We start from the raw sequence: 25,290 nt of genomic DNA on the forward strand, positions 1-25,290 counted from the left end.
CATGATCAATTGCTAAATGCTCTGAAATGCAGCTCACTAGCAAAAAAGTAATGCACATCTATTTTGATTAAAGGCCACTGAACTTGTACTGCACATGTATATCTCTCACCTCTGTGGGTGGTATAGGAACGAGGGAGGCCCTCTGATACTGTCTAGAGGACTGGACTTCTTCTCACTGCCAATCTAGGAGGTATGAAAACAAAATATGCATTTGGTAAAATCTACTCTCAAACAACATTGCACAATGACCATTCCTCCTCTCACCTCCTGCTCGTTCAGGAACATCATGAACCTTTGAAGGACTCGTCACATGATCTTGGAGCAAAAAGATACGGACTTGGTTGAGGATTTGAGTGAGGATAAAGTGAGAGAGGAGGTTGTGGGGGGAGGGGCCTCAGACCAGGGCTGGTGGGACGTAGTGTCACGTGAGAAAAGACTCGGACACATGGTCCTCCGTCTGGACAGCTGCTGTGAGGAGAATGAGAATTGTAAGGCACTGGAATTGAACTGTGCACAAGCACGAAATACATGTACTATTTTATTCGCACCACATAACTAACTAAAAATGCTCACCAATAAAACACCACACACCACTTGGTGTACAACATTTTAACGAATCTAAAAGTATACAAATGAACATCTGCTCCTCTGCTCTTCTATAGACAACCTGCCCAACCCTCCACATACACACTGGCTGGATCATGCATAAAGAAAATGGCATCTATTTTCACAGCGTTTGACCATCAGAGAGAATAATCTCACGCCCATATTGCTGATTTGCTTGAAATGCCCACCACCATCTTAGCAATGTACCAGCAAAGGGCTTTTGTTGTGAGCATCAATGGTAGGCCATGGCATTCAGTTGCTATTGATGAGTCACATGAAATACAGGTACTCTCTGATAAGAAGATTTTATGCAATCAGATCTTAATTAGAAATGGGAGGCTCACTATCAAAGCCTATAAGGTGTTAGGTATTCTGAAAATAATTTTCTTCTACCAACTAGATCAAAACTATAAAGGAAACAATTTTACTTTTCCCTATAGTGAGATCTCAGCTCTCTCAACTCTGGCAATCAATAAGGCTCAAATACATTTATTCTTAAAGTGATTGAGCTCACCTTTGGTAGCGCTGACTTATCACAGCTGTTGGTCCAATTCTCCAAAACTCTGAGCTTCCCCTCGAGGTGCAACTGCAAGTGACAGAAGAGAAAATAGCTCCAATAATATTATACAATAATTAGTAGTATAGACACTGAAAGAGCAGATTACCAGGGACATAATTATTGCAGTGCTTATAATTATAGCTGCTCAAAGTGGTCATAAAGCTTCAACAGAACAACCAACCTGTATATTAAAATACATGCATGTACCCTGGGAGCAATGCAGACGTCAATCAGTCAAGAATTTATTCACAGCTGTAGGCACACACTTGCCCAACCCACTCACCAGAGAGGACACCCTGATAGTAGTGCCATCACTGAGTTCCTCATCTCTAACCTTGCTTTCAATGGTCAGTTTGAATATTGTGTGTGATCTGGAGTTGTGCTGGGTAGATCCAAATGTCCGGTTCTCTGAGCAGAAGAGATTATACACATTACCAGCACATCAGGTGCACAGGCAGCATGCATGTACATGTACACACAAGGCTAAGTCTGAGAGCTCACACTAGGGCAGACCAACAGTGGCTGTAATAAAGAGGTGACATGCTAACACAGGTTGCTTGAAACGAACCCTATATGGAGACTGGGCCATTAACCTGGCTACAGGGTGATCACATTAGACAGACAGGTTCACAAAGGTGCACAAGTGATAGTGACTTACTCTCCCCGATCTCAATGAGACTAGTAAATATCTTGGGGAGGGAAATCGGCTCCTCAGACAACCCAACCAACTTATGAGTTAGCCTAGCTTGCACTAATTTAAAGCCCTATTGATTATTAGTCATAAAAGTGCAACAAAAGCTGTGCTGCCTAGCAGCAGCCATTGTGAACTTTGACCGCTTTGGAGATACATAATTATGGCAGGAAATGCAACTTCTGTTTCCTATAATTATTTGACCAAAGCTAATTCTCCAGAGGTGCATACTTAATACACGGCAATTGGAGAGTGCCAAAACTCAACTCTGCAGTTCAGGTACTGTAAGACCTCTAATTAAGGTGACCCTCCAAATATGTGACACTCTCGAGCTTAGGTAATTTTCTGACTTCTACGACAGCTACGTTGACAATTATGTTTTAATGTCGCGTCCTAAAATGAGGTAAATATAGCTGGCCACACCCTAGCATCGGTTTTGGAAAACACGTTCTAGAAACTGAGGCAAATATAGACTGAGTAGAGCTACCTATAATCAGATACGACATCAGGTTTTTAACATAATGTTCAACCTCCAAAAGAAGCGACCTCTGGCTTAAAAAGTGTCGCTTTAATTAAAGGTATTTACGGTAATCACATTTCTTACTTGAATACGTCGGATTCATTACTGACAGGGCAGCATTCTCAGCCTCAAACTGTGCAAATTAAAAAACAGAAAACATGATCCACGACCTTACAAACCAATTGATGAACCAGACAATAATCTATGGCTAATAAATTGACTCACCCTCTTTCCATTGGGAGAATGCTGTAATACTTTAGCAATGAGCCAGGTTTCAAAAAATCATAACCCCATGCACCACATGCACCACATGCACAGTCTTTGGTGGGTGTGGTAAATGCAAAGAAAAGTGGGTGTATATCAGTATTTGGCATCTGAGATACACCCACTTTTTTTGCAAAAACAAAACACAATATATTTCAGAGTCTGAGATAGAGAGCTAACTCTTCAATCTATGCTGCAAGGCACAGATTTATATATTTACTGGAATGGCTACTAAAGAGCAGAACCAAGGTATAAAGAGTGTCATGTTTCCTATAAAGAATAAACCCAATGGAACTCACCTATTGTTTTGTTTCCCCAGACTCCACCACCTCGTGTCCTCCCTCCCGAGAGAGGGTCCTGCTGAGCCACAAGCTGTCCTCGTACAGGGACTACCTACAAAGTCGCTACAGAGAACCAGACTCCACATCAGTCACACAATGGCCTCCCGTCTCAACAAAAACAATTTTCAAACTGGCCATGATTCAGAAGGAGAAAATACAGAGAGGCAGAATTGACGATGAATTTTTTAGACTATCAATCACAGGAAAAATTGACGATATTTTACTTCAAAAAACTCCGGTTGACTTGATAAACATTTTCTCTGAGATTAGAGATAGACGAAACTTTGTGTTGATTGAAGGAGCTCCCGGCTCTGGCAAGAGCACCCTTGCTCTACACATCTGTCAGGACTGGGCAAAGGGGAAACTGTTCCAAGAGCTCGATATTGCAATCCTCGTGAAACTAAGAGATCCCCTCGTTAGAGAAGCCATTACAATTCCTGACATACTTCCCTGCATTGATACGGCCGAATAACAGAAGATGGAATGAAGACGCTTGCCAGACATCTAACCACCCACTGCTCTGAACTGACACGATTGTACATACCCAGACACCTAAGATCCTGTATCGAGACAGTATTCAGGGACGCTAACAAAGAAAGGAAGAGAAATGGACTACCTGAGATTAATGTGTATGCATTTAATCTCGACCATTGCATGTACTTTTGACAACTATTATATTTTATTCTACAATAACATAATTATTACACGTAAAACCATAGATGATACAGTACTGACGTGGATGTGAAACGTCAGTACTGTATCATCTATGGTATCTGTATGTCACCTGTTAACCACATTTAATCCTTCTGATTAAATTCCGTTATATTTCTGAGAGAGCTAGCTGCAAGGCACAGATTTATTTGCTGGAATGGCCACTAAAGAGCAGAACCAAGGTATAAAGACTGTAATGTTTCCTATAAAGGATAAACCCAATGATTGCTAAAGCATAAAACCCTCATTGGTGATTGCTAACCTTGTGTGCTTGCTATCTATTTCAGAGCTCACAATTGACGATCTGAAGACAGAAATGAAACTGACTGATGAGCAGCTCAATACAGCAATACAAGAACCAGATCTACCCGAGTTAGCAGCATGTTTCGATAACACTGATGATTATCTTGAAAAGCTGGAGCTGTCAATGGAGCTGCCCTCTATCAACTTCTGAATACAAACAATTCCCTCGAATGTCTTAATTTGTCTGGTAAACACATTGACTAACTGTCGTCACATTGCTGCTGGACTTGCAGCCAATAAGACTCTGAGAAGATTGGACTTGAGTAACTGTAAACTGACTGATCAGAGTATCGAGGAGCTATCAACTGGACTGATCAACAAGATTGAAACACTGCACATTTATGATGGAACAGAAGATGGAATGAAGACGCTTGCCAGACATCTACACAGGAAAAATATCTAAATTTCCTATACTTTCAGGATAGTACAAAATTTCCTGTAGACTTTCCTGTATGAATCTTACACATGTTCTGAACTTCTTCAGGAATAGTAACGGAAACTATACAGGAAACGTTGCACTATCCTTTGTAAGTAGGTTGCAGGACACTTGCAGGACACCTGCCATTTTTCAGGAAATGTGCAGATTTTATGGGCTGCACTGTAGCAGCACTGTAGCAGGAAATTTAAATATTTTCCCTGTGCTAACTGACACTATTGGTGATACCCGACCACCTAATTAATATTCTGTATCGAGACAGTATTCAGGGACACTAACAAAGAGAGGAAGAGAAATGGACTGCCTGAGATTTAATGTGGTTGCATTCTTACCATGATTTTAATTACTTTTTGATAATCGATTTTATTTTCTGCCATAATTATATCACATTATAATAAATGACAATTTGAGAAAAGTAGCAAAGTACGTACTATAATAATATATAGTATATTATGTTGGAACATTAGGTCGTTAATAACGTGTCAATAGTACATGCAGATGATATAAATAATTCATGCACTGCTGTGAATAGTCAATGAATACATGCACTTTGCTAATGGAAAATCCAATTTAACGCTCTGTCAATTATTGTTCATGAGAAAGATGAGCAGATTAACGTTCACTTTGGCCCTCCCAAACATCTTCATGATTGCCAGGCCCTTGTATTGCAGCTGAAGGAGGTCCTGTGTGGGGAGAAGAGAGGGCAGTGAAACACTTCAACTGGTGTATAAGACAAAGAATGCATGTATTTGTAAGACAAATGAATACATGTACTTACATACACCGTACAAGCATACCAACACTATACCTGACACAAGGCAGTAAACTTCTTAAACACTTTACGTACCTACCATCTACCTGTACACACACCCTCACCTGGAGGACCAGCTCCACCTTCTCTATCTGCCTGATGCGATCTCAAACACAACATTTCCGAACCTGAACCTGGACGAGTAAGAAATAATGTTTTCACATAATTATAGCATAACGTTGCACATAAGATCAAGGTCGTAGCAAGCGGTCAGGCTGGTCAGGTTTTGGCCTAACCACTTTAGCAGCTGGGTAGGTAATGGTCGTAAATATTGTAAGTGATAATGCGCATACTGTTTTGGTGAGGAAAAGTGATGACCTTTTTCTTAGGTAAAAAATTCACCACTGTATGCAAAAGTTCCAATAGTAGAAAAGCAGCTGACCTTTAATCAAGTTGGCCTGACCACTTACTTTAAAGTTGCTTGCTACGCCCCTGCATGAAGATTGGGGCATAAAAATAAGTTAATAGCCTCACACTGGAGGAATTGTTAAAGTCTAGATTAGTAGTAGAGTCTGAGCTTCAGTCAAACAGTGGACAAAGTACGTACCAGAGCAATTAATGGCACATGTGATGATTATCATGTTGTTTAATAAAAGTATGCTAGTATAATGGCTACTCTCACTCAAGTATACGGAGACTCACAGAGTGGGTGGAGCATATCTCCATGGACACTGATGTATGGATGATTGGCTTGGTCACGTCAGAGTACTTGTTGATACCCAGCCTTCTGTCCAGGGGGTCCACTGTCGATGCTCGCAAGAACTCTCTGTGGGGGGTACAATGAGTGTATGTATATATTCATACCCTATGCATGGCAACGAAAATAGCTAATGTGCAATTTAGATCATACGATACTTTAGTAGAACACACATGGCATCATCACATGACCATCATTCGTACATACACACTTTCAACTATTTGACTACAAATTCAGTTTTGGTTATCACATTTCTTATACCTAAACTTCTTGAAGGCGTCCGAGTGTACGGGTTCATTACTGACAGGGCAGCACTCTCAGCCTCAAACTGTGCAAAGGAACAGGAAAAACACGATAAACTCTTAAATCAACAGATATAACCAGACAATAATCATGGAAAGTTAACGATGCTGATTTGGCGTTTTTCACCAACAAATAATATCTAGTCAGTCCAGTACTAATTTAATGTACATAGATGCAGTGCATAATGTAGGCCATAATCTGTACAGGTATGCTGTACCACTTTTATCACCTGTTGTTTGTAGCACTCAAATATCTACCCCATCGGCACACTGCTCTGCTCCAACTCCGTACAGCGATCTAGTGCCTTCTTGAGCTCTTCCTCCATCACAAGTCTCTCTTGCACAGCAGACTGGGTAATAGATTGCATGGTGGTCATGTACACACACACAGGTATACAGATACAACCATCACAGCATCGTGGTAGTGGTACAGTAGTTATATAATTGCAGGTACATGTATTAATGAAAGCACCGCGGGTGCTGATGCCTCGGTGGAGGTGCAAAGCTACATAACATAAAGCTACACACATTATCATGATGAATATTTTTGCATTTTTGCTGCATGCAAACTCAAATTGCATGGTGGTCGATCATGTACACACACACACACAGGTAATACAACCACCATGTGGTAGTGGTACAGCTGTTTGCTGACTGCATTACCACAAAACAACAAAATACCATACAATGTTGCTATGCAAACAACATGTGGTCCTAAGCAATGATGGCTTCTAGCACTTGTATGTTAAATGGGTACTTTTTGAGGGTTACAAAAATGGCTAATCTGCGAGACCCTCAAAAATTACCCGCTATAAGGTGGTATTAATATTATAGTAAATGCTCTCACGATCTACTCTTGGTGGTATATATGGAAACTCACATACAAATTATGGTGAGGATCTGAAATGGAGAATGGGCGGGGACTAGCTTGCATATACCAGCAGATATGATATACATGTAGCTACTAACCGTTCACTGAATGTATGGAAAGCAGTGTGAAGGCTGAAGAAACTGTTAGTACGAAGTACTGCAAAGGACATCAAACAGTGCATGTACATAGTGGGACCATAGGCAGTGCGTGTACATAGTGGGACCATAAGCAGTGCATGTACATAGTGGGACCATAGGCAGTGCACGTACATAGTGGGGCCATAGGCAGTGCATGTATATAGTGGGACCATAGGGAGTGCACGTACATAGTGGGACCATAGGCAGTGCACGTACATAGTGGGGACCATAGGCAGTGCACGTACATAGTGGGACCATAGGCAGTGCACGTACATAGTGGGACCATAGGCAGTGCACGTACATAGTGGGGCCATAAGCAGTGCACGTACATAGTGGGACCATAGGCAGTGCACGTACATAGTGGGACCATAAGCAGTGCACGTACAAAGTGGGACCATAGGCAGTGCACGTACAAAGTGGGACCATAGGCAGTGCACGTACATAGTGGGACCATAAGCAATGCATGTACATAGTGGGACCATAGGCAGTGCACGTACATAGTGGGACCATAGGCAGTGCACGTACATAGTGGGACCATAAGCATGTACATAGTGGGACCATAAGCATGTACATAGTGGGACCATAGGCAGTGCATGTACATAGTGGGACCATAGGCAGTGCATGTACATAATGGGACCATAAGCAGTGCATGTACATAGTGGGGCCATAGGCAGTGCATGTACATAGTGGGACCATAAGCAGTGCATGTACATGTACATAGTGGGACCATAGGCAGTGCATGTACATAGTGGGACCATAAGCAGTGCATGTACATAGTGGGACCATAGGCAGTGCATGTACATAGTGGGACCATAAGCAGTGCATGTACATAGTGGGACCATAGGCAGTGCATGTACATAGTGGGACCATAGGCAGTGCATGTACATAGTGGGACCATAAGCAGTGCATGTACATAGTGGGGCCATAAGCAGTGCATGTACATAGTGGGACCATAGGCAGTGCATGTACATAGTGGGACCATAGGCAGTGCATGTACATAGTGGGACCATAGGCAGTGCATGTACATAGTGGGACCATAAGCAGTGCATGTACATGTACATAGTGGGACCATAGGCAGTGCATGTACATAGTGGGACCATAGGCAGTGCATGTACATAGTGGGACCATATATAGGCAGTGCACGTACATAGTGGGACCATATACAGTAGGTTGAATCATTCAAAGTTGAATGTTGAAGTGAGTACTCACACCACTAAACCACAAAACAAAGCTGATCATGATTATGATATACCCACAAGCTTCATAATTATGTACAAATGTATGTGTATCTTTGCTTGAACTTCTCCTAAGTAAGTGCCTAGATTTTCAAAGAGTATCTGTAGCACTGTTTTACGGATTCAGCATAGGATGAGGACCATGCCTTTGCTATTTTGGCTCGACATCTCCACTTCTCCCGAACAAATGCTCTATTCTTTTACAATACTTTTGCTGATGTACATTAATTCTCTTACTTGGTTTGCTTAAGTAGTGTAGCAACACTCTGCACCTCAAGTCATTTGAATATGTATCTAGATGAACACCCACACATGTAGTCAGTGCTGTGTATTATCATGCATGGGCATCATCACTACCGTCCCCCACACATGTGCAAGACTGCCCCATACTCACCAGGGTGTCATATAGGATTTTGAAATAGAGAGAGTAATAAGAAAAGTGACTAAAAAATTTTGCTAAAAAAAAAGGTCAACTGTTAGCAAGAGAGTTCATAATAGACCTTTATCATGAACTCTTGCTGTTAGTATGTAAAATTTCCAGCTATGAACTCCGACTAGTACCTAAATGTAAATTTTAGGGGGAGGATTGGAGCTAGAGGGGGATATCGTATTATTTTAGAGAAGTGTCATGACCAGTCCTAGTCCAGCCAGGTCCAAGACAACCCCTACGAGCGGGAAGTTAAGTGCTGGGCGCATTGTTAAGAAGTACCAGAGACTCAGGAAGACAGGTTTATTGTACCTAGGTTTCATCTTCTTGGAGTTGCAACTGTTGGATGGTTTGCCTTTGCCTTTGACACTGCTAGTACGAGCCATACTGCTGCTGAGAACTAGTTTTACTATGCTGCAATCGAGCTAGCTTATACAGATATAAAAAAGACTTTGATTTACCTTGTGCGGTCAAAGGTTACGCGTGGGCGTTTTTGTGGGCAGTTCTAAAAATAGCTCAATACGAAGTCGGATGATTCTGAGAATAGGGCGAGTTGCATGCCCTCTTCTCTGTATACGCCCTTGATGACACCCTGCTTACCCTGCTCACCCTTTAGAAGACTGCCCCCCCCATACACACACACTCACCCCTCTAGAAGAATGTCCCACTATAGCCTTTGGAGCTGTCTCCCTTCTCTTAGCAATCACTCCATCGATGTGTGTCGTCTTGAGTACCTCGTTTCGACTAATCTTGGACGCTAGATGCAGCACACCCGCCACTGTAGCATGTAGCACCACTCTGTGATGTGCCTCAAGGCCTTTCTCCTTCACAGCAAACTCTTGCAGCTGGTGTAGGAAGACCAGTATATCTGAGAGCCCCTTGATAAGAGAATTCCAGTGTCAGGAGAAATACGAGTTGGTAGAAAGCGAGTGTGTTAGCAGGGCTAGTGCAGAGAGCTTTGGCCAGTTCCAGGAGATTGGTGAAGAGAGAGTTGACTGTTTTAGAGAGGAATCTTTTCAAAACCAAACCCAGTGAGAGCCCTACAGCCTCCAGACTCACCCAATCACTGCACAAGAGGAGGGTATAAATACACATACATGTAGCTGTATGCACTGCACATGATTGTATAAATACATGTAGTGAAAGCTAAGACAAAAGCTCATATGGACCTGTATAACTGACAAACAAAGTCTAGTATGCCTCAAATGCACACTGAACATAGCAAGGTACGCACGCACGCACACATACGCACGTGTTGAGAGGAATCTTGTCCTTGTTGGCATGGTGATCTACGAGACGATGCCAGAGTAGGGCCACATCCAACTGTGTGCTGGGTTCTCGTATGAGGAGCAATTGGACGAGGGAGGCAAACAGTTGCCCTGGGAACGCGGTCTCCAGCACTGATGCGTGACAGGTGTCAGCCACTGCCCTCAAACACTTGACCAGGGAGGTAGTCAACGTGGGGCTGCATAATAAAGGAGAGAATACAATTATAGAAGCTTAAACACTTAGTAATGCACGCAGTCTATTGTGCATGGTCACATAATTATAAGCAGATCATCCTCTATAATATTCCCCACTTGGGGTCTGTATCATAGCAACTGGCTGGGGTTTAACTACCATAAACCCCAGCCCTTGGCCTGGAGCACATTCCTCATAAACTCCCTTGCCTTGAGGGCGCACTGATTTTATACTAGATCTACACAGCCAAAAAGAAGCTAGACACTTGTTGACAAAGGCAGGACAGATGGGTGGGGCTCACTAAACACCAGGAAGGCTGGAGGATGGCCGGGTGGGGCTCACTGCTTGGACATTGACAAGTTAGTGCGTAGAGCTAGAAGCTTAGCACTGGCTAAAAGCTATACGCACAACCTTTTTGCCTCAATAGTTTTTGAGACAGTTAGCTATTGTTGTATCCAAGGTAAGGTAGCTTAGGTAACAAGTACTTTTCATTAAAGTGGGTATATAACACTTACTGTCCACTACATTTGAATTTATGGCAAACGTAAACCATCCTTGGCCTCGGAGCTTCACCCTCGTCCTCGGAGGTTTACTGCCATAAATTCTGATGTATGGACAATAAGTATAACATAATATCATAGTCTACTCAAAGGTTACTGCTATAAACAGGATTCACAAAGGCACCAGAATCATAGAACACGTACATGTACAAACAGTGTTTATGACAGGAAACTAAACACATACATGTACACAAATAGCTAAATGAAGCAACAGCTTTATAATTACAATTCTCACCTGTTTTGAGTGTCCTGAGGTGCCAGAGGATGTACAGACAGTCCAGTGGTGGCTCCGCTATCAAGACCCCCTGAGGCCACGGGTACATAAGAGTTGATGAGCCCCAGTATATCTGGCTTATGATAGTCGGGAAGGACTCCTGCAAACTCCCCCACAGTGATAGTGATGGATTGCTGAAAGGTCAGAGAGGACGTGAGGTCGGAGGGGCTTTCTGAAACAGTTTCTATGGAGATACGGAGGTGGCGGACCAGTGTACGGAATATATCCAGTACAGACGGACCTGCATGAGTGGACACAAGCTAAGTAATGTAAATACATGTATGCCGATTTAAAGCGTGGAATTAAACCATACTACCGTATTACTAGAATGTTTTGCGAGCATCAAACATTTGCGAATTTTGCGAGGGTTGATCAATTCGCAACAATAATATCTGCAAAACCTAAATTATTACTAGTAAATACACACGATCCTTGCCAGAACGCAATAGTTAGATCGCAAAGGGTCACATTTTCTGCTGATTTGGCTCATTCGAAAAGGTTTTTCACCAGAAAAATATTCTAGTAATACGGTACGTATAATTATAAAGATTAACCCTTTCCCTGCTTTAATTAAAAGTGAATATTTGCATATTTTGTTTAAAAAATTTATAACTCATGAACCGTATATTAAAAACACTTGTAACAAAGTTCCACAGGTAGACCGGACCTGTCGCATGCATGGACTCATCATCGTTGCCTAGCAAACAACCACCACCCCACAAATAACAATTGTTAACAAAAATTCACAATTATGTACACAAACAATATTGTATGATGTTACGAAGTGACTGAACACATGATATAAGTGTTCAGAATGTTCTCATGGTGACATGGCTCACTCAGGACTCAATCATGATCTGCAGAAACTTGTATTTGAGGTTCTATCGGCAGACGCCCTTTTCCCGGGAAATATTTTCTTCACCTACACACAGGTTTACAAGTTCAATGGTGGCTCATGATGTCCACTGTTGTACTTACTAGCCTAAACAAACCTATAGTGAAGCTATCAAGACTATACAAATGCTACTCTATAGTGACTTACCAGGTTCAGGAAGATGGTCCACCTCAAGTGCGTCTTCCTCAGGATTCTCAGGCTCTTTCTTTTTAGTTTGACCTCTGAAAGGAAGCTTCCTACCTAGCTATGATCTCAGTCACTGTCCTCTCACTCTACAAGGCCATAAGCATCGATATTCTCACTCTCTAGCTTCCCTAGAACCTCCCTGAGGTTGTACTACGAAGATCCTGTAGCAATTATAAAACGGTCACTTTTCTTTCGACAATTCTGATCGAACCGTACCTCTAAGCAAAATATTAAAAATACCACGTGGAAGAGCAGCTCAATGCGCATGTGCTGGTACTTGCAGCGTGTGCATAGCTCCAACACAGTGTGCACAATGATTTTTTGAAATTTATCAGTAGCCATGCTGACTATAGTCGGCTAAAGCGGGGAAAGGGTTAAGCCAGTGTCAAAACATACAATGTCATGTACAAACTTTAATAACAGCTATGAAAGCATCTGCGTATGAAGAATAAATGCGTATAGCCTTCTTTAGAAAATGGCCCCAAAATAGTGTTGAAACCATACAAGTACTCTACCATGGAGACTCACCTAGAGAGCTGTCTGCTGCCACGGCAACACACTTAGAGAGTGTGCCGAGGATCCCCTGTTTGGTCTCCCAGGACTCCTTCACCCTGGCATCCAGGTGGTCCACCAGCGACTGGACGGCCTTGTACCGATCCTGTCTCTGTGGGGGTACGTGTATAGTGGATAATGTACACAGGGGGGCTGTGGGGGAGGTACATTTAAGATAATGTACCCTGAGGGACTCGGGCTGTGGGGGGTACATGTAAGTGGATAATGTACACTGGGGGCTGTGGGGGTACATGTAAGTGGATAATGTACACTGGGGGCTGTGGGGGCACATGTAAGTGGATAATGTACACTGGGGGCTGTGGGGGCACATGTAAGTGGATAATGTACACTGGGGGCTGTGGGGGCACATGTAAGTGGATAATGTACACTGGGAGGCTGTGGGGGGTACATGTAAGTGGATAATGTACACTGGGGGCTGTGGGGGCACATGTAAGTGGATAATGTACACTGGGAGGCTGTGGGGGCACATGTAAGTGGATAATGTACACTGGGGGCTGTGGGGGTACATGTAAGTGGATAATGTACACTGGGGGCTGTGGGGGCACATGTAAGTGGATAATGTACACTGGGGGCTGTGGGGGCACATGTAAGTGGATAATGTACACTGGGAGGCTGTGGGGGGTACATGTAAGTGGATAATGTACACTGGGGGCTGTGGGGGCACATGTAAGTGGATAATGTACACTGGGAGGCTGTGGGGGGTACATGTAAGTGGATAATGTACACTGGGAGGCTGTGGGGGCACACGTAAGTGGATAATGTACACTGGGAGGCTGTGGGGGGTACATGTAAGTGGATAATGTACACTGGGAGGCTGTAGGGGTACGTATAATTATATCAAGATATAATTTTTGGTTACGAAATACTGAATGTAGGGCATAATAGGTTCTTTCCACAAGCATAATAGGCTGAATTTGGGGCAGTGCTCAAAAGCATAATAGGCATCCAAGGTGGTCCACCAGCGACTGGACGGCCTTGTACCGATCCTGTCTCTATGGGGGTACGTGTACAGTGGATAATGTACACTAGAGGGCTGTAGGGGTACGTGTTAGATACTGTACCCTGGGGGGCTGTGGGGGGATAAGATAATGTACACTGGGGGGCTGTGGGGGGATAAGATAATGTACACTGGGGGGTACATGTCTACACTGTAAGTAGACACTGGAGGGAACAATTGAAATGCTTGAATAAACAATCTTGTTCAGAAAGTGACGGAGTATGTTGGACCTGAAAGCTATCAATGTTACGTTATGGACAGTCAAGTCAGAATTTACAGTCGACCGTACACGACCATAAGTATCAAGCATGATCAAGGGCGTATACAGAGAAGAGGGCATGCAACTCACTATGTACCCTACCCTACGTACTCATCCGACTTCGTATCAGAGACCGGATATGCTAAAAATAGAATTCAGTATACGGACGTGAACAAGTGGGCAGTGCTGTTTACGGAGTTATAATTATGGGTGTGTACATCAGAGCTGCCTTTGCTAGCTAGCTAACATAACATGAACAGTGCAGTATTATTTTAGAGAAGTGTCATGACCAGTCCTAGTCCAGCCAGTTCCAATACAACCCCTTCGAGCAGGAAGTTAAGTGCTGGGCGCATTGTTAAGAAGTACCAGAGACTCAGGAAGACAGGTTTATTGTACCTAGGTTTCATCTTCTTGGAGTTGCAACTGTTGGATGGTTTGCCTCTTTGCCTTTGACACTGCTAGTACGAGCCATACTGCTGCTGAGAACTAGTTTTACTATGCTGCAATCAAGCTAGCTAGCTAGCACAGATATAAAAAATACACCTTGTGCGGTCAAAGGTTACGCGTGGGCGTTTTTGTGGGCAGTTCTAAAAATAGCTCAATACAAAGTCGGATGATCTGAGAATAGGGCGAGAGTTGCATGCCCTCTTCTCTGTATACGCCCTTGGCATGGTGCACTAATAATAATACACTATGGGGAGAACCGTTTCCAAGTTGGCCACCAGTACATGTATATACGTGTACCTGCATGGCTTCCACGACGATGATGTACACACCAGCTGTGAATTCCTTGTCTGATATCCATAGTTTGTTTAGGTCAAAGTGTCTATAAGGGGAGCAATGGAGTGCTACTACCGTATAGCGGGTATATTTCGAGGGTATAAATTTTCGCGGATGGACCATTACAAAGGATTTCGCGGATTTTATTTTCGTGGTCTGAGTTCCAGCCTTTTGGCGCATGCGCACATCAACATGCAGCTGTTACCACCACACCGTTAGCCTCGAATCCAGGCCTAGCCTATAACGGTGAGGCACCTCTTATTGTCGATAGGTGAGGTCAATAATACTGAACACGCCTACTATTCAATAAAGATATAAATTTTCGTGGGTAAAAATTTTCGCGGTAGAGGCTCAATCCGCGAAAACCGCGAACATTTATACCCTCGAAATATACCCGCTATACGGTATATACACAGGATATGAGACAATGGTTGTCATGGTACTAGACCTGCTGAGACAACATTGCACAATAGGTCATAGCACTTTACTAACATCAGGAGTTAATTAAGAATCCTAATGAACTCTAGCCTCGATCCCAGGCCGCACTTCCCACTAGGGAAGTAGGCCTGGTATCGACTGCTTGCGCATGCCCTAATATCCCCCCGATATCTGGGGGCTTTGGATAACATCGTTTATGCTCAGTAAAACTATGACATCACAACGAAAGGAAGTGGATTGAAAGAAGTAGATAGAAAGTTCGATTGAAGGTTTCTAGCCCATCGGATAGCATTCTCTGATAGCTACCCTTAGCCTGCTATGTTAACAAAAGACTCACAGCCTGCAACAGTGTGGATGACGATTGTCTGAAAGGAGTGACGGCTGATAAAAGCTATATGGACAGGCCACGCCCATTTAACACTAACTTGGTGAAAGTCTACTATACTACTGCTACTGATTCTATCAGAAGAAAATAGCAGTACAACAAACCTACACAGCTCTGTCTCTAGCTAGCTAGCTATATAGCTCTGTGTATGACTTTTAGGATATTTTCTCTGATGTATCCAGTATTATAGGAATATTTATTTGGCGCATGCGCAAGCAGTCGATAGCAGGCCTTCTTTCAAAGGCCGGTGAAGGAGGCTAAATGAATTCCTGCTGAATGCAGTTCCATTTAAGTTACACCTATTAGGGAAACCACCTTGCCTACAAGTACAGTGTTGTAACACCTACGTACGTACACTGTATACATGCACATTAGGGAAACCACCTTGCCTACAAGTAGCACCTACGCACACGAGGCATTGAATGACTTACTGCAGTATTGGCTTGAGGACACTGTCGATGTGAGAGAGTCCGGCAAAAGTTATGAGCTCAGTGAGACTATCCTGAGAGTACCCTCCCAGACTGTCCCCCTCCTCCACAACAGGCTGGATCTCTCTGTCAGAGTGGGAGGGGGGTTACTATGGGCACACACTGCATATAATTATCTAAGGCCATCAATAGGTAAGTTTGATACAGACTGAGGCTATCAATGTTTCTGGTACATGTATGTAGCTCATTGAAGTATGTGTATTAGCCAGTGCTTCAGGAGTAGAACTGAAGCAAATTGTAGTGACTATCCTAGACAGTATACCTTGACTGGGCGACACTGTGACTGTGCATATTGAAGAGGAAGGGCGGCACTATCTTGTTCATGTGATCAAGGTCCCAAATGTTCATCTGGAGGTTGTCTTGCCGACCAATCTTCTTTATCACTCCCCTCAGCCCTTGCAACCCAGCCATCCGCGTCCTGTGTGAGGTGTAGTGGGGAGGGGTGGAGTTGGTGATGAAAGCAATGTGATCACAAGTTATGCATGTGGCAGAGCACCCTAAGGGCGGTACAGTTAAAATATGACACCTAACACTTCGACCTGTGGCCACTCAAACTCATTTCAAAACAGTAAATGGGCACATACTCGTGATATTTATCGGCGTCGTCGACATTCTTGGTGAGGCTAAGAGAGGCAAAGCGGTGGATGAGGACGTCGTACTGTCTGTGGTAGGGGGTGTTCCCTTCCTCTCGCTCGGCAAACTTCACAAACTGTGTGTGTGCGGAGGAAGGGTCAATGTGTTGTATAAACAAGTTCACTTCACACACTCACTCCTGGCTAATGGCATACCCCCTCCACACCCACTACACACACCCACACATATACATGCATGTTCACTTTCCGCACTCTCACACTTACACTCGCTACTCACACCCACACACATACACACACGTTCACTCTCGGCACTATCACAGACACACACTCTACTCACACCCACACACACCACACACCCACACCCACTCCCTACTCACCGAATTGGTGGCCATGACATGCAGTTCTGTGTTGCTAGTTTCCAGCATATTATGCAGTATATCCAGGTAGCTATCCACAATCAACTGGAGCTTTCGTGAGTCACAGGCTGACAGCAGCTTCTCCGTCACTTGCAGAGCCACACTCACATGCCTGGGGGGAGGGAGAGGCATGAAAATGGTATTTTGTACCACGTTTGTGAGAAAGCCATTGGATACTATAGTTGTATCATAGATATAACATTTAAAGTTCCCAGCCACATATATACCGTATATCTTCTAATTTATCGGACACTTCTAATTACCCAGACACTCTTTTGGGCAATTTTCGTTGTTCTAATACAACGGAAACTCCAGTACTTTAATATTACATTTGTTCTAAATATCCGGACAATACCGAGTTATCATTCACAGACGGCAAGTAAGACTTAGAGCGCTGCAGTTAGATAGCTTTGAGTAGCTAGTTTTAGATAGCTTGTGCAACTATTCAGTCGTACCCTGTTCTATTAAACTTAGCTAGCTCGCATGCAGCTGCTTGCTTGTTCTAATTATTCCGGACACTTCGCATGCTCTATAAAAATCTGTTCCAATTATACCCGGACAATTTCCAAAATAATTATTTTTTCCTGTCCGATAAATTAGAAGATATACGGTACACCATTTTCTGTTCCGGAGGTACGGGGATGGTCGATAAATTTTCCTAGCTATACATGACATGTCGACATTGTACTGTACAGGTACGTCTCTGAAATAGTCGTCTAACCCGTTTCTCTCTCTTTTGCAGGCTCTGACACAGTCTCAGAGCGAGGTACTCTCCAATATTGTCCAGATGGTCAGGGGAGGTTTGAACAAAGAAGAGCAGCTTGTCTATATTAGCAGACACAGGTACGTGTGGGTGTTTGAGGGTACTCTGGGAAGAGCCCATCAACCAGCCGTTTGTAGCGAGGTTTGGGGCAGCAGAAGCACGTCGCCATAGCTAGATCTAGTTCTGTGTCTTGATTGATTGTAGACCTAGCATTTATTTGTAAAACGTAGAGCAGAGGTTTTTATGTAATATGTTGGCAACCCTGCGCTTTCTTCTGGGTTTCTCACCCGTATCGTTTGAGGTACCCCCGAACGAGTCGGGTAAGAACTCAGCTAGTTCGATAAATTCCCCTTTTTCCGATTTTTTAGATAGTTTGTCGGGAATGGGGATGGCATTCTGGCCTACATTGACCGTATAGGAATAATGCTTGGTATCGTCGGTAATGTGGGGAGGCTCATGCGGATTTGAGTACGGGGGGCACTAGTGGATACGAGGGGAACATGTGCTAGTGAGGTACTTGACATACCTGCTGTTCCGGTGCTGACAACAGGGCCTGAGGTGGGACTCCGTGGGGTACCCGAGCCGGAAGCAGAGATGGTTGGGATTGAGGGTGGGACTGATGGTGAGACTGATGAGGGGCCGGCTGTGGGGCTGTGTTGTTGGACTGCTGCCTGAATCCGCTGGTCCATTGCGGTGATGATCGTTGGTAACACCGCGCCGAGGGCTGCCTGGACAGAATTGGCAATCATGGTGTTGAGAGTTGTCGGAGTTGTCGTCGGGTTGGTGGAACTGATCGGCGGTGTTCCAGTTGAGGATGTGCTCGAGGAGGTAGTGGTCATCTTCTTATAGAGAATTACAGGATAGATCAGCAAGGGAAATCTTGAGAATTATAGGGAAGAGAAGTTTTCTAATTTGTTTGTTCTTTCACTGACTGCCTGACCACGTGTTCCTTGCGCATGCCAGTACCTAGTCTCATGAATCATCCGCCGTTCTTTTGGAGGTTTTGTCTCAAATGTCTTTGGTGGGTGTGGTATTAAATGCAAAAAAGTGGGTGTATCTCAGTCTTAGATATCTGAGATACACCCACTTTTTTTGCAAGTCATGCAAAAACAACAACACACCCAATATATTTCAGAGAGAGCTAGCTGCAAGGCACAGATTTATTTGCTGGAATGGCCACTAAAGAGCAGAACCAAGGTATAAAGACTGTCATGTTTCCTATAAAGGATAAACCCAATGATTGCTAAAGCATAAAACCCTCATTGGTGATTGCTAACCTTGTGTGCTTGCTATCTATTTCAGAGCTCACAATTGACGATCTGAAGACAGAAATGAAACTGACTGATGAGCAGCTCAATACAGCAATAAAGGAACCAGATCTACCCGAGTTAGCAGCATGTTTCGACAATGTTCACAAAGGCTATCTTGAAAAATTGGAGCTCTCACCTGGAGAGCAAACTGACGTGAGGACTAGAGCATATGTAGATGGCACTCTGGCAGGAATGTTGCTGGCTTTGAAATTCTGGATTCTGACCAACGGACAAGACGCCACTTTCCAAGCTCTGCTACTCATCATACTCTCCCTGCTCAAAGAAGACGTTGCTGTTCGAGTGTGCAAGTACTTGTCTGACAAATGTGAGTCTGTCATGTGAGAGTGCATGTGGTCATTGTGGTACCATACGTTGTGGGAGTGATTGCAACCAAATAAGGGACTTTCAACTTAATTGCTATTGTTACACATACAATTCTCTATTAACTATCACCAGGAATGGTACTCACCTATTGTTTTGTTTCCCCAGACTCCACCACCTCGTGTCCCCCCTCCCGAGAGAGGGTCCTGCTGAACCACAAGCTGTCCTCGTACAGGGACTACCTACAAAGTCGCTACAGAGCACGAGTATCCACATCAGCCACACAATGGCCTCCTGTTCCAACAAACAAAGTCTTCAAACTGGCAATGATTCAGAAGGAGAAAATACAGAGAGGAAGAATCGACGATGAATTTGTTAGGCTATCAATCACAGGAAAAATCGACGATATTTTACTTCAAAAAACTCCGGTTAACTTGACTAACATTTTCTCTGAGATTGGAAATAGACGAAACTTTGTGTTGATTGAAGGAGCTCCCGGCTCTGGCAAGAGCACCCTTGCTCTACACATCTGTCAGGAGTGGGCAGAGGGAAAACTGTTCCAAGAGTTCGATATTGCAATCCTCGTGAGACTGAGAGATCCACTTGTTAGAGAAGCCAAGAAAATAGAAGACCTTCTCCCTTGTAGGAAATCAACACACGCAAGCCAGATTGGAGATGAAATTTTAGAAACTGATGGCAAAGGTGTACTGTGGGTGCTGGACGGGTGGGACGAGCTTCCTTCTGACCTCCATGGAGACTCGATCATCACCAAACTAGTTGAACCAGGCTTTGCACAAGAAAGTCCGCTACATAAATCCGCCGTCATTGTAACATCTCGCCCGTCGTCTTCAGCTAAGCTCCACCCACGTGTATCGTCCAGGGTGGAAGTGTTGGGGTTCACTCCACATCAACTAGAACAGTATTTTACCGAGTGTCTGAATGGTGACTCACAAGCTGTGCAGACTCTACTGGAGAGAATTCGAGAGAACCCTGTGGTAGAAGGTAGCTGCTACCTCCCCCTCAATGCTTCCATTGTCGTTAATTGCTTTCTTTCTGATAACCACTCACTCCCCACATCCAACCACGGGATATTCATATCAGTTGTCCAAAGCTCTCTCAAGAGATACCTCCAGGATAGGTTGGGGAAGACCACTCCAGTGGGAGACATCACATCCCCAGACTCACTGCCCTCGGAAATCAGAACAGAGACCGTACAAATGTGTCAACTTGCATATCATGGGATCAAAAAAAACAAAGCAACATTTACTGACAATGATTTGGCCGCTTTTCGCATTACGAAGGAAATTTCATACGTTGGACTATTACAAACTGTTCCCAGTATCATTAGCGATGGTCATCTGGTTTACTACTGTTTTCTCCACCTGTCTATTCAAGAGCTACTAGCAGCAATCCACATCTCTCTCATGTCTCCCAAGCAACAAATTTCTGTATTCCAGAAGCTGTTTGGTAGTCCTCGATTCAGTGCAGTCTTCCAGTTTTATGCTGGTATCACCAAACTGAGTACTAGTAGACCAATCCTCAGTTTGCTACCTCGATTCTTGTGTCCAGTTCCAGCCACTGTTTTTGATCTGGTCAGAAAGGTTGTCAAAAAGGAGAAAGAGAAAGAGTATGGTGAGCCGAAGCCCCTTTTGTTGTCCCTCATCAATTGTTTGTACGAAGCTGAAGACTCGTCACTGTGTGTGTTTGTGGCTAATCTTCTTAATCACAATCTATATCTTGATTACACTACAATGAATCCTATTGACTGCCTCTCTGTTGGATATTTCGCATCAGCTTCCAGTAATGTATTCACACTTAGCCTCAACAATTGCTCTATTGGTGACCAAGGCTGCAAATTTCTGGCCCGAGGACTCTCCAAGTGTCCCAACTCTAATAATGATATTCCTACAGCAGGGATACACATCGCTGAGATTATCGAGAACACTAGTTCAATATCTGGATTGAATTTACCTTTTAATGCCATTGGCAACAGTGGACTTAGCACACTCTGTGAGGCCTTGTCAACGAACACATCATTAAAGACACTGAACCTGCGCAATTGCTCACTAACAATATCAGACGACAATGGAGCTGCCCTCTATCAACTTCTGAATACAAACAATTCCCTCGAATATCTTGATTTGTCTGATAACACAGTGACTAGCTGTCGTCACATTGCTGCTGGACTTGCAGTCAATAAGACTCTGAGAAGATTGGACTTGGATGACTGTGAACTGACTGATCAGAGTATCGAGGAGCTATCAACTGGACTGATCAACAAGATTGAAACACTGTGGATTTATGGTAATTACTCAATAACAGAAGATGGAATGAAGACGCTTGCCAGACATCTAACCACCCACTGCTCTGAACTGACACGATTGTACATACCCGACCACCTAATATCCTGTATCAAGACAGTATTCAGGGACGCTAACAAAGAGAGGAAGAGAAATGGACTACCCGAGATTAATGTGTATTAATTGTTGTTTACCCGAGATTAATTATGTTTATTAATTGATTGATTATTAATTGTGTATTCATTAGATTATTAATTTATAATTAATTGATTATTATTAATAATTAATGTTTAGTTATAATTATATTATGATTATTGTTGTTATTAATTAATTAATAAATGTTAATTAATTTGTTGTGTTATGCATCTAATCTCTATCATTGGTCAATATAATTATAGCACATGTACAGATGGTGACGAGTGAATCCAATGCTTCCTACTGACACGGAGAGCATGTCATGCACTAGCTGTATGTATGTAACTGAATACACTATTGTAATAATGCTATAATCTCCACCTAGCTAGCCTCCTTCACAGGCTTTCAAGAGAAGTGCGGCCTGGGCCGGGATCGAGGCTAATCTCGACATGATTTACTTTTGACAATAATTATATTACTAGGACAATTTACAAAACAGTTAGTGTACAGAAGACTAGAAGTATGTCGGCACATTACATAACAATTACCTAAAAACAAATCAGTTGGAATTGGTCAATACAGCACAGTAATAATGATGGTTTAAATTCAATGCTCCCTACAGTGTCACAGAGAGCACATGCACTGTACGTATAAAACTGTCAATGAATGTAGTGGAAATCCAATTTAACGCTCTGTCGATTTTTGTTTATAGGAAGATGAGCAGATTAACGTTCACTTTGGCCCTCCCAAACATCTTCATGATAGCCAGGCCCTCGTCTTGCAGCTGAAGGAGGTCCTGTGTGGGGAGAAGAGAGGGCAGTGAAACACTTCAACTGGTATAAGACAAAGAATGCATGTATTTGTAAGACAAATGAATACATGTACTTACATACACAGTACAAGCATACCAACACTATACCTGACACAAGGCAGTAAACTTCTTAAACACTTTACGTACCTACCAAATTAATTCTACCTGTACACACACCCTCACCTGGAGGACCAGCTCCACCTTCTCTATCTGCTTGACGTGATCTCAAACACAATACTTTCGAACCTGAACCTGGGCGAGTAAGAAATAATGTTCACATAATTATAGCATAACGTTGCACATAAGATCAAGGCCGTAAGCAAGCGGTCAGGCTGGTCAGGTTTTGGCCTAATCACTTTTTGCAGCTCTGTAGGTAATGGTCGTAAATATTGTGAGTGATAATGCGCATGCATGCTGTTTTGGTGAGGAAAAGTGATGACCTTTTCTGAGGTAAAAATTCACCACTGTACAAAAGTTCCAATAGCAGAAAAGCAGCTGACCTTTAATTGCAAGTTGGCCTGACCACTTTAAAGTTGCTTGCTACGCCCCTGCATGAAGATTGGGGCATAAAAATAAGTCAATAGCCTCACACTGGAGGAATTGTTAAAGTCTAGATTAGTAGTATAGTCTGAGCTTCAGTCAAACAGTGGACAAAGTACGTACCAGAGCAATTAATGGCACATGTGATGATGATCATGTTGTTTAATAGAAGTATGCTAGTATAACGGCTACTCAAGTATACGGAGACTCACAGAGTGGGTGGAGCATATCTCCATGAACGCTGATGTATGGATGATTGGCTTGGTCACGTCAGAGTACTTGTCGCTACCCAGCCTTCTGTCCAGGGGGTCCACTGTCGATGCTCGCAAGAACTCTCTGTGGGGGGTACAATGGGTGTATGTATATTCATACCCTCTGCATGGCAACGAAAATAGGTAATGTGCAATTTAGATCATACGATACTTTAGTAGAAGGTAGAAACACACATGGCATCATCACATGACCATCATTCGTACATACACACTTTCAACTATTTGACTACAAATTCAGTTTTGGTTATCACATTTCTTATACCTAAACTTCTTGAAGGCGTCCGAGTGTACGGGTTTATTACTGACAGGGCAGCACTCTCAGCCTCAAACTGTGCAAAGGAACAGGAAAAACACGATAAACTCTTAAACCAACAGACAATAATCATGGAAAGTTAATAATTTTCTGCTGATTTGGCGTTTTTTACCAACAAATAATATTTAGTCCAGTACTAATTTAATGTACATAGATGCAGTGCATAATGTAGGCCATAATCTGTACAGGTATACTGTACCACTTTTATCACCTGTTGTTTGTAGCACTCAAATATCTACCCCATCGGCACACTGCTCTGCTCCAACTCCTCACAGCGATCCAGTGCCTTCTTGAGCTCTTCCTCCATCACAAGTCTCTCTTGAACAGCAGACTGGGTAATAGATTGCATGGTGGTCATGTACACACACACAGGTATACAGATACAACCATCACAACATCGTGGTAGTAGTACAGTAGTTATATAATTGCAGGTACATGTATTAATGAAAGCACTGCGGGTGCTGATGCCTCGGTGGAGGTGCAAAGCTACATAACATAAAGCTACACACATTATCATGATGAATATTTTTGCATTTTTGCTGCATGCAAACTCAAATTGCATGGTGGTCGATCATGTACACACACACACACAGGTAATACAACCACCATGTGGTAGTGGTACAGCTGTTTGCTCACTGCATTACCACAAAACAACAAAATACCATACAATGTTGCTATGCAAACAACATGTGGTCCTAAGCAATGATGGCTTCTAGCACTTGTAGGTACTTTTTGAGAGTTACAAAAATGGCTAATCTGCGAGACCCTCAAAAATTACCCACTATAAGGTGGCATCAATATTAACTAATACAGTACCCGAAATGCAACTTTTATATGGGGGACAATAGTCTCTAGACACAATCGGCATCATGTATTGTGTATTTTGCCTAAGCCTTAATCAGTACATACTGTATAGCAGGTCATTTTCGTGGGATAAAAAATCCGAGACAAAAACGTAGGCGTGGTGCAGCAGTGATTTTGTGTGTAAAAATTCCCTTTGCTTCACTGCATTGCATGCGTTCCGGTCAACCATGCCTACGTTTTCGTGAGTGATAAATATTCGTCAAGGTTTAGCTTGCCCACGGAAACTCTACCCAGGACGCTATACGTACGGTACGGTATACTGTACCACTGTATCACCTGTTTCAAGTACTCTTCCTTCTCACGTTACTTTGTAGCACTCGAATATGTCCACCCCGTCCACTGCTCTGCTCCAACTCCTTACAGCGATCCAGTGCCTTCTTGAGCTCTTCCTCCATCACAAGTCTCTCTTGAACAGCAGACTGGGTAGTAGATTGCATGGTGGTCA

At 43.2% G+C, this 25,290-nt stretch overlaps 3 protein-coding genes and 2 long non-coding RNA genes across 7 annotated transcripts in view; 3 read left to right on the forward strand and 2 right to left on the reverse strand.

Moving 5' to 3' along the window:
* LOC135339206 (uncharacterized) overlaps window positions 1–12,831 on the reverse strand; it is a 60,020-nt gene extending 47,189 nt beyond the window's left edge. Inside the window, exons 1-4 of one of the 3 annotated variants that reach the window (XR_010395901.1) lie at window positions 12,249–12,830; window positions 11,168–12,128; window positions 9,559–10,376; window positions 6,507–6,591 (exon numbers count right to left, since the gene is read on the reverse strand). This is a non-coding gene — a long non-coding RNA (uncharacterized LOC135339206). Of the gene's footprint in view, window positions 1–6,506; window positions 6,592–9,558; window positions 10,377–11,167; window positions 12,129–12,248 lie in introns of those variants that run through there. The other 2 variants (XR_010395903.1, XR_010395902.1) reach the window with 2 other exon arrangements.
* The window catches only part of LOC135339146 (NACHT, LRR and PYD domains-containing protein 5-like), a 98,801-nt gene continuing 76,202 nt past the window's right edge, over window positions 2,692–25,290 (forward strand). Inside the window, exon 1 of the mRNA XM_064535287.1 lies at window positions 2,692–2,889. Within this exon, the coding sequence (XP_064391357.1) occupies window positions 2,865–2,889 (25 nt within the window). The 5' untranslated portion in view covers window positions 2,692–2,864. The remainder of the gene's footprint in view (window positions 2,890–25,290) is intronic.
* On the reverse strand, window positions 4,811–5,679 carry LOC135339241 (uncharacterized). The gene is made up of 2 exons (XR_010395952.1): window positions 5,308–5,679; window positions 4,811–5,114 (listed from the first exon to the last, which is right to left on the reverse strand). It is a non-coding gene; the product is annotated as an uncharacterized LOC135339241 (long non-coding RNA).
* LOC135339134 (NACHT, LRR and PYD domains-containing protein 12-like) overlaps window positions 19,074–25,290 on the forward strand; it is a 59,701-nt gene continuing 53,484 nt past the window's right edge. The window contains exon 1 of the mRNA XM_064535272.1: window positions 19,074–19,176. Coding sequence (XP_064391342.1) covers window positions 19,152–19,176 — 25 coding nt within the window. The 5' untranslated portion in view covers window positions 19,074–19,151. The remainder of the gene's footprint in view (window positions 19,177–25,290) is intronic.
* LOC135339163 (NACHT, LRR and PYD domains-containing protein 3-like) lies at window positions 19,781–22,123 on the forward strand. The gene has a single exon (XM_064535308.1). It carries the CDS (start codon window positions 19,937–19,939, stop codon window positions 22,091–22,093), a length of 2,157 nt encoding a protein of 718 aa, XP_064391378.1. The 5' UTR covers window positions 19,781–19,936; the 3' UTR covers window positions 22,094–22,123.

The sequence above is a fragment of the Halichondria panicea genome, chromosome 7, assembly GCF_963675165.1.
Source record: "Halichondria panicea chromosome 7, odHalPani1.1, whole genome shotgun sequence".
In the NCBI taxonomy this organism is placed as follows: domain Eukaryota; kingdom Metazoa; phylum Porifera; class Demospongiae; order Suberitida; family Halichondriidae; genus Halichondria; species Halichondria panicea.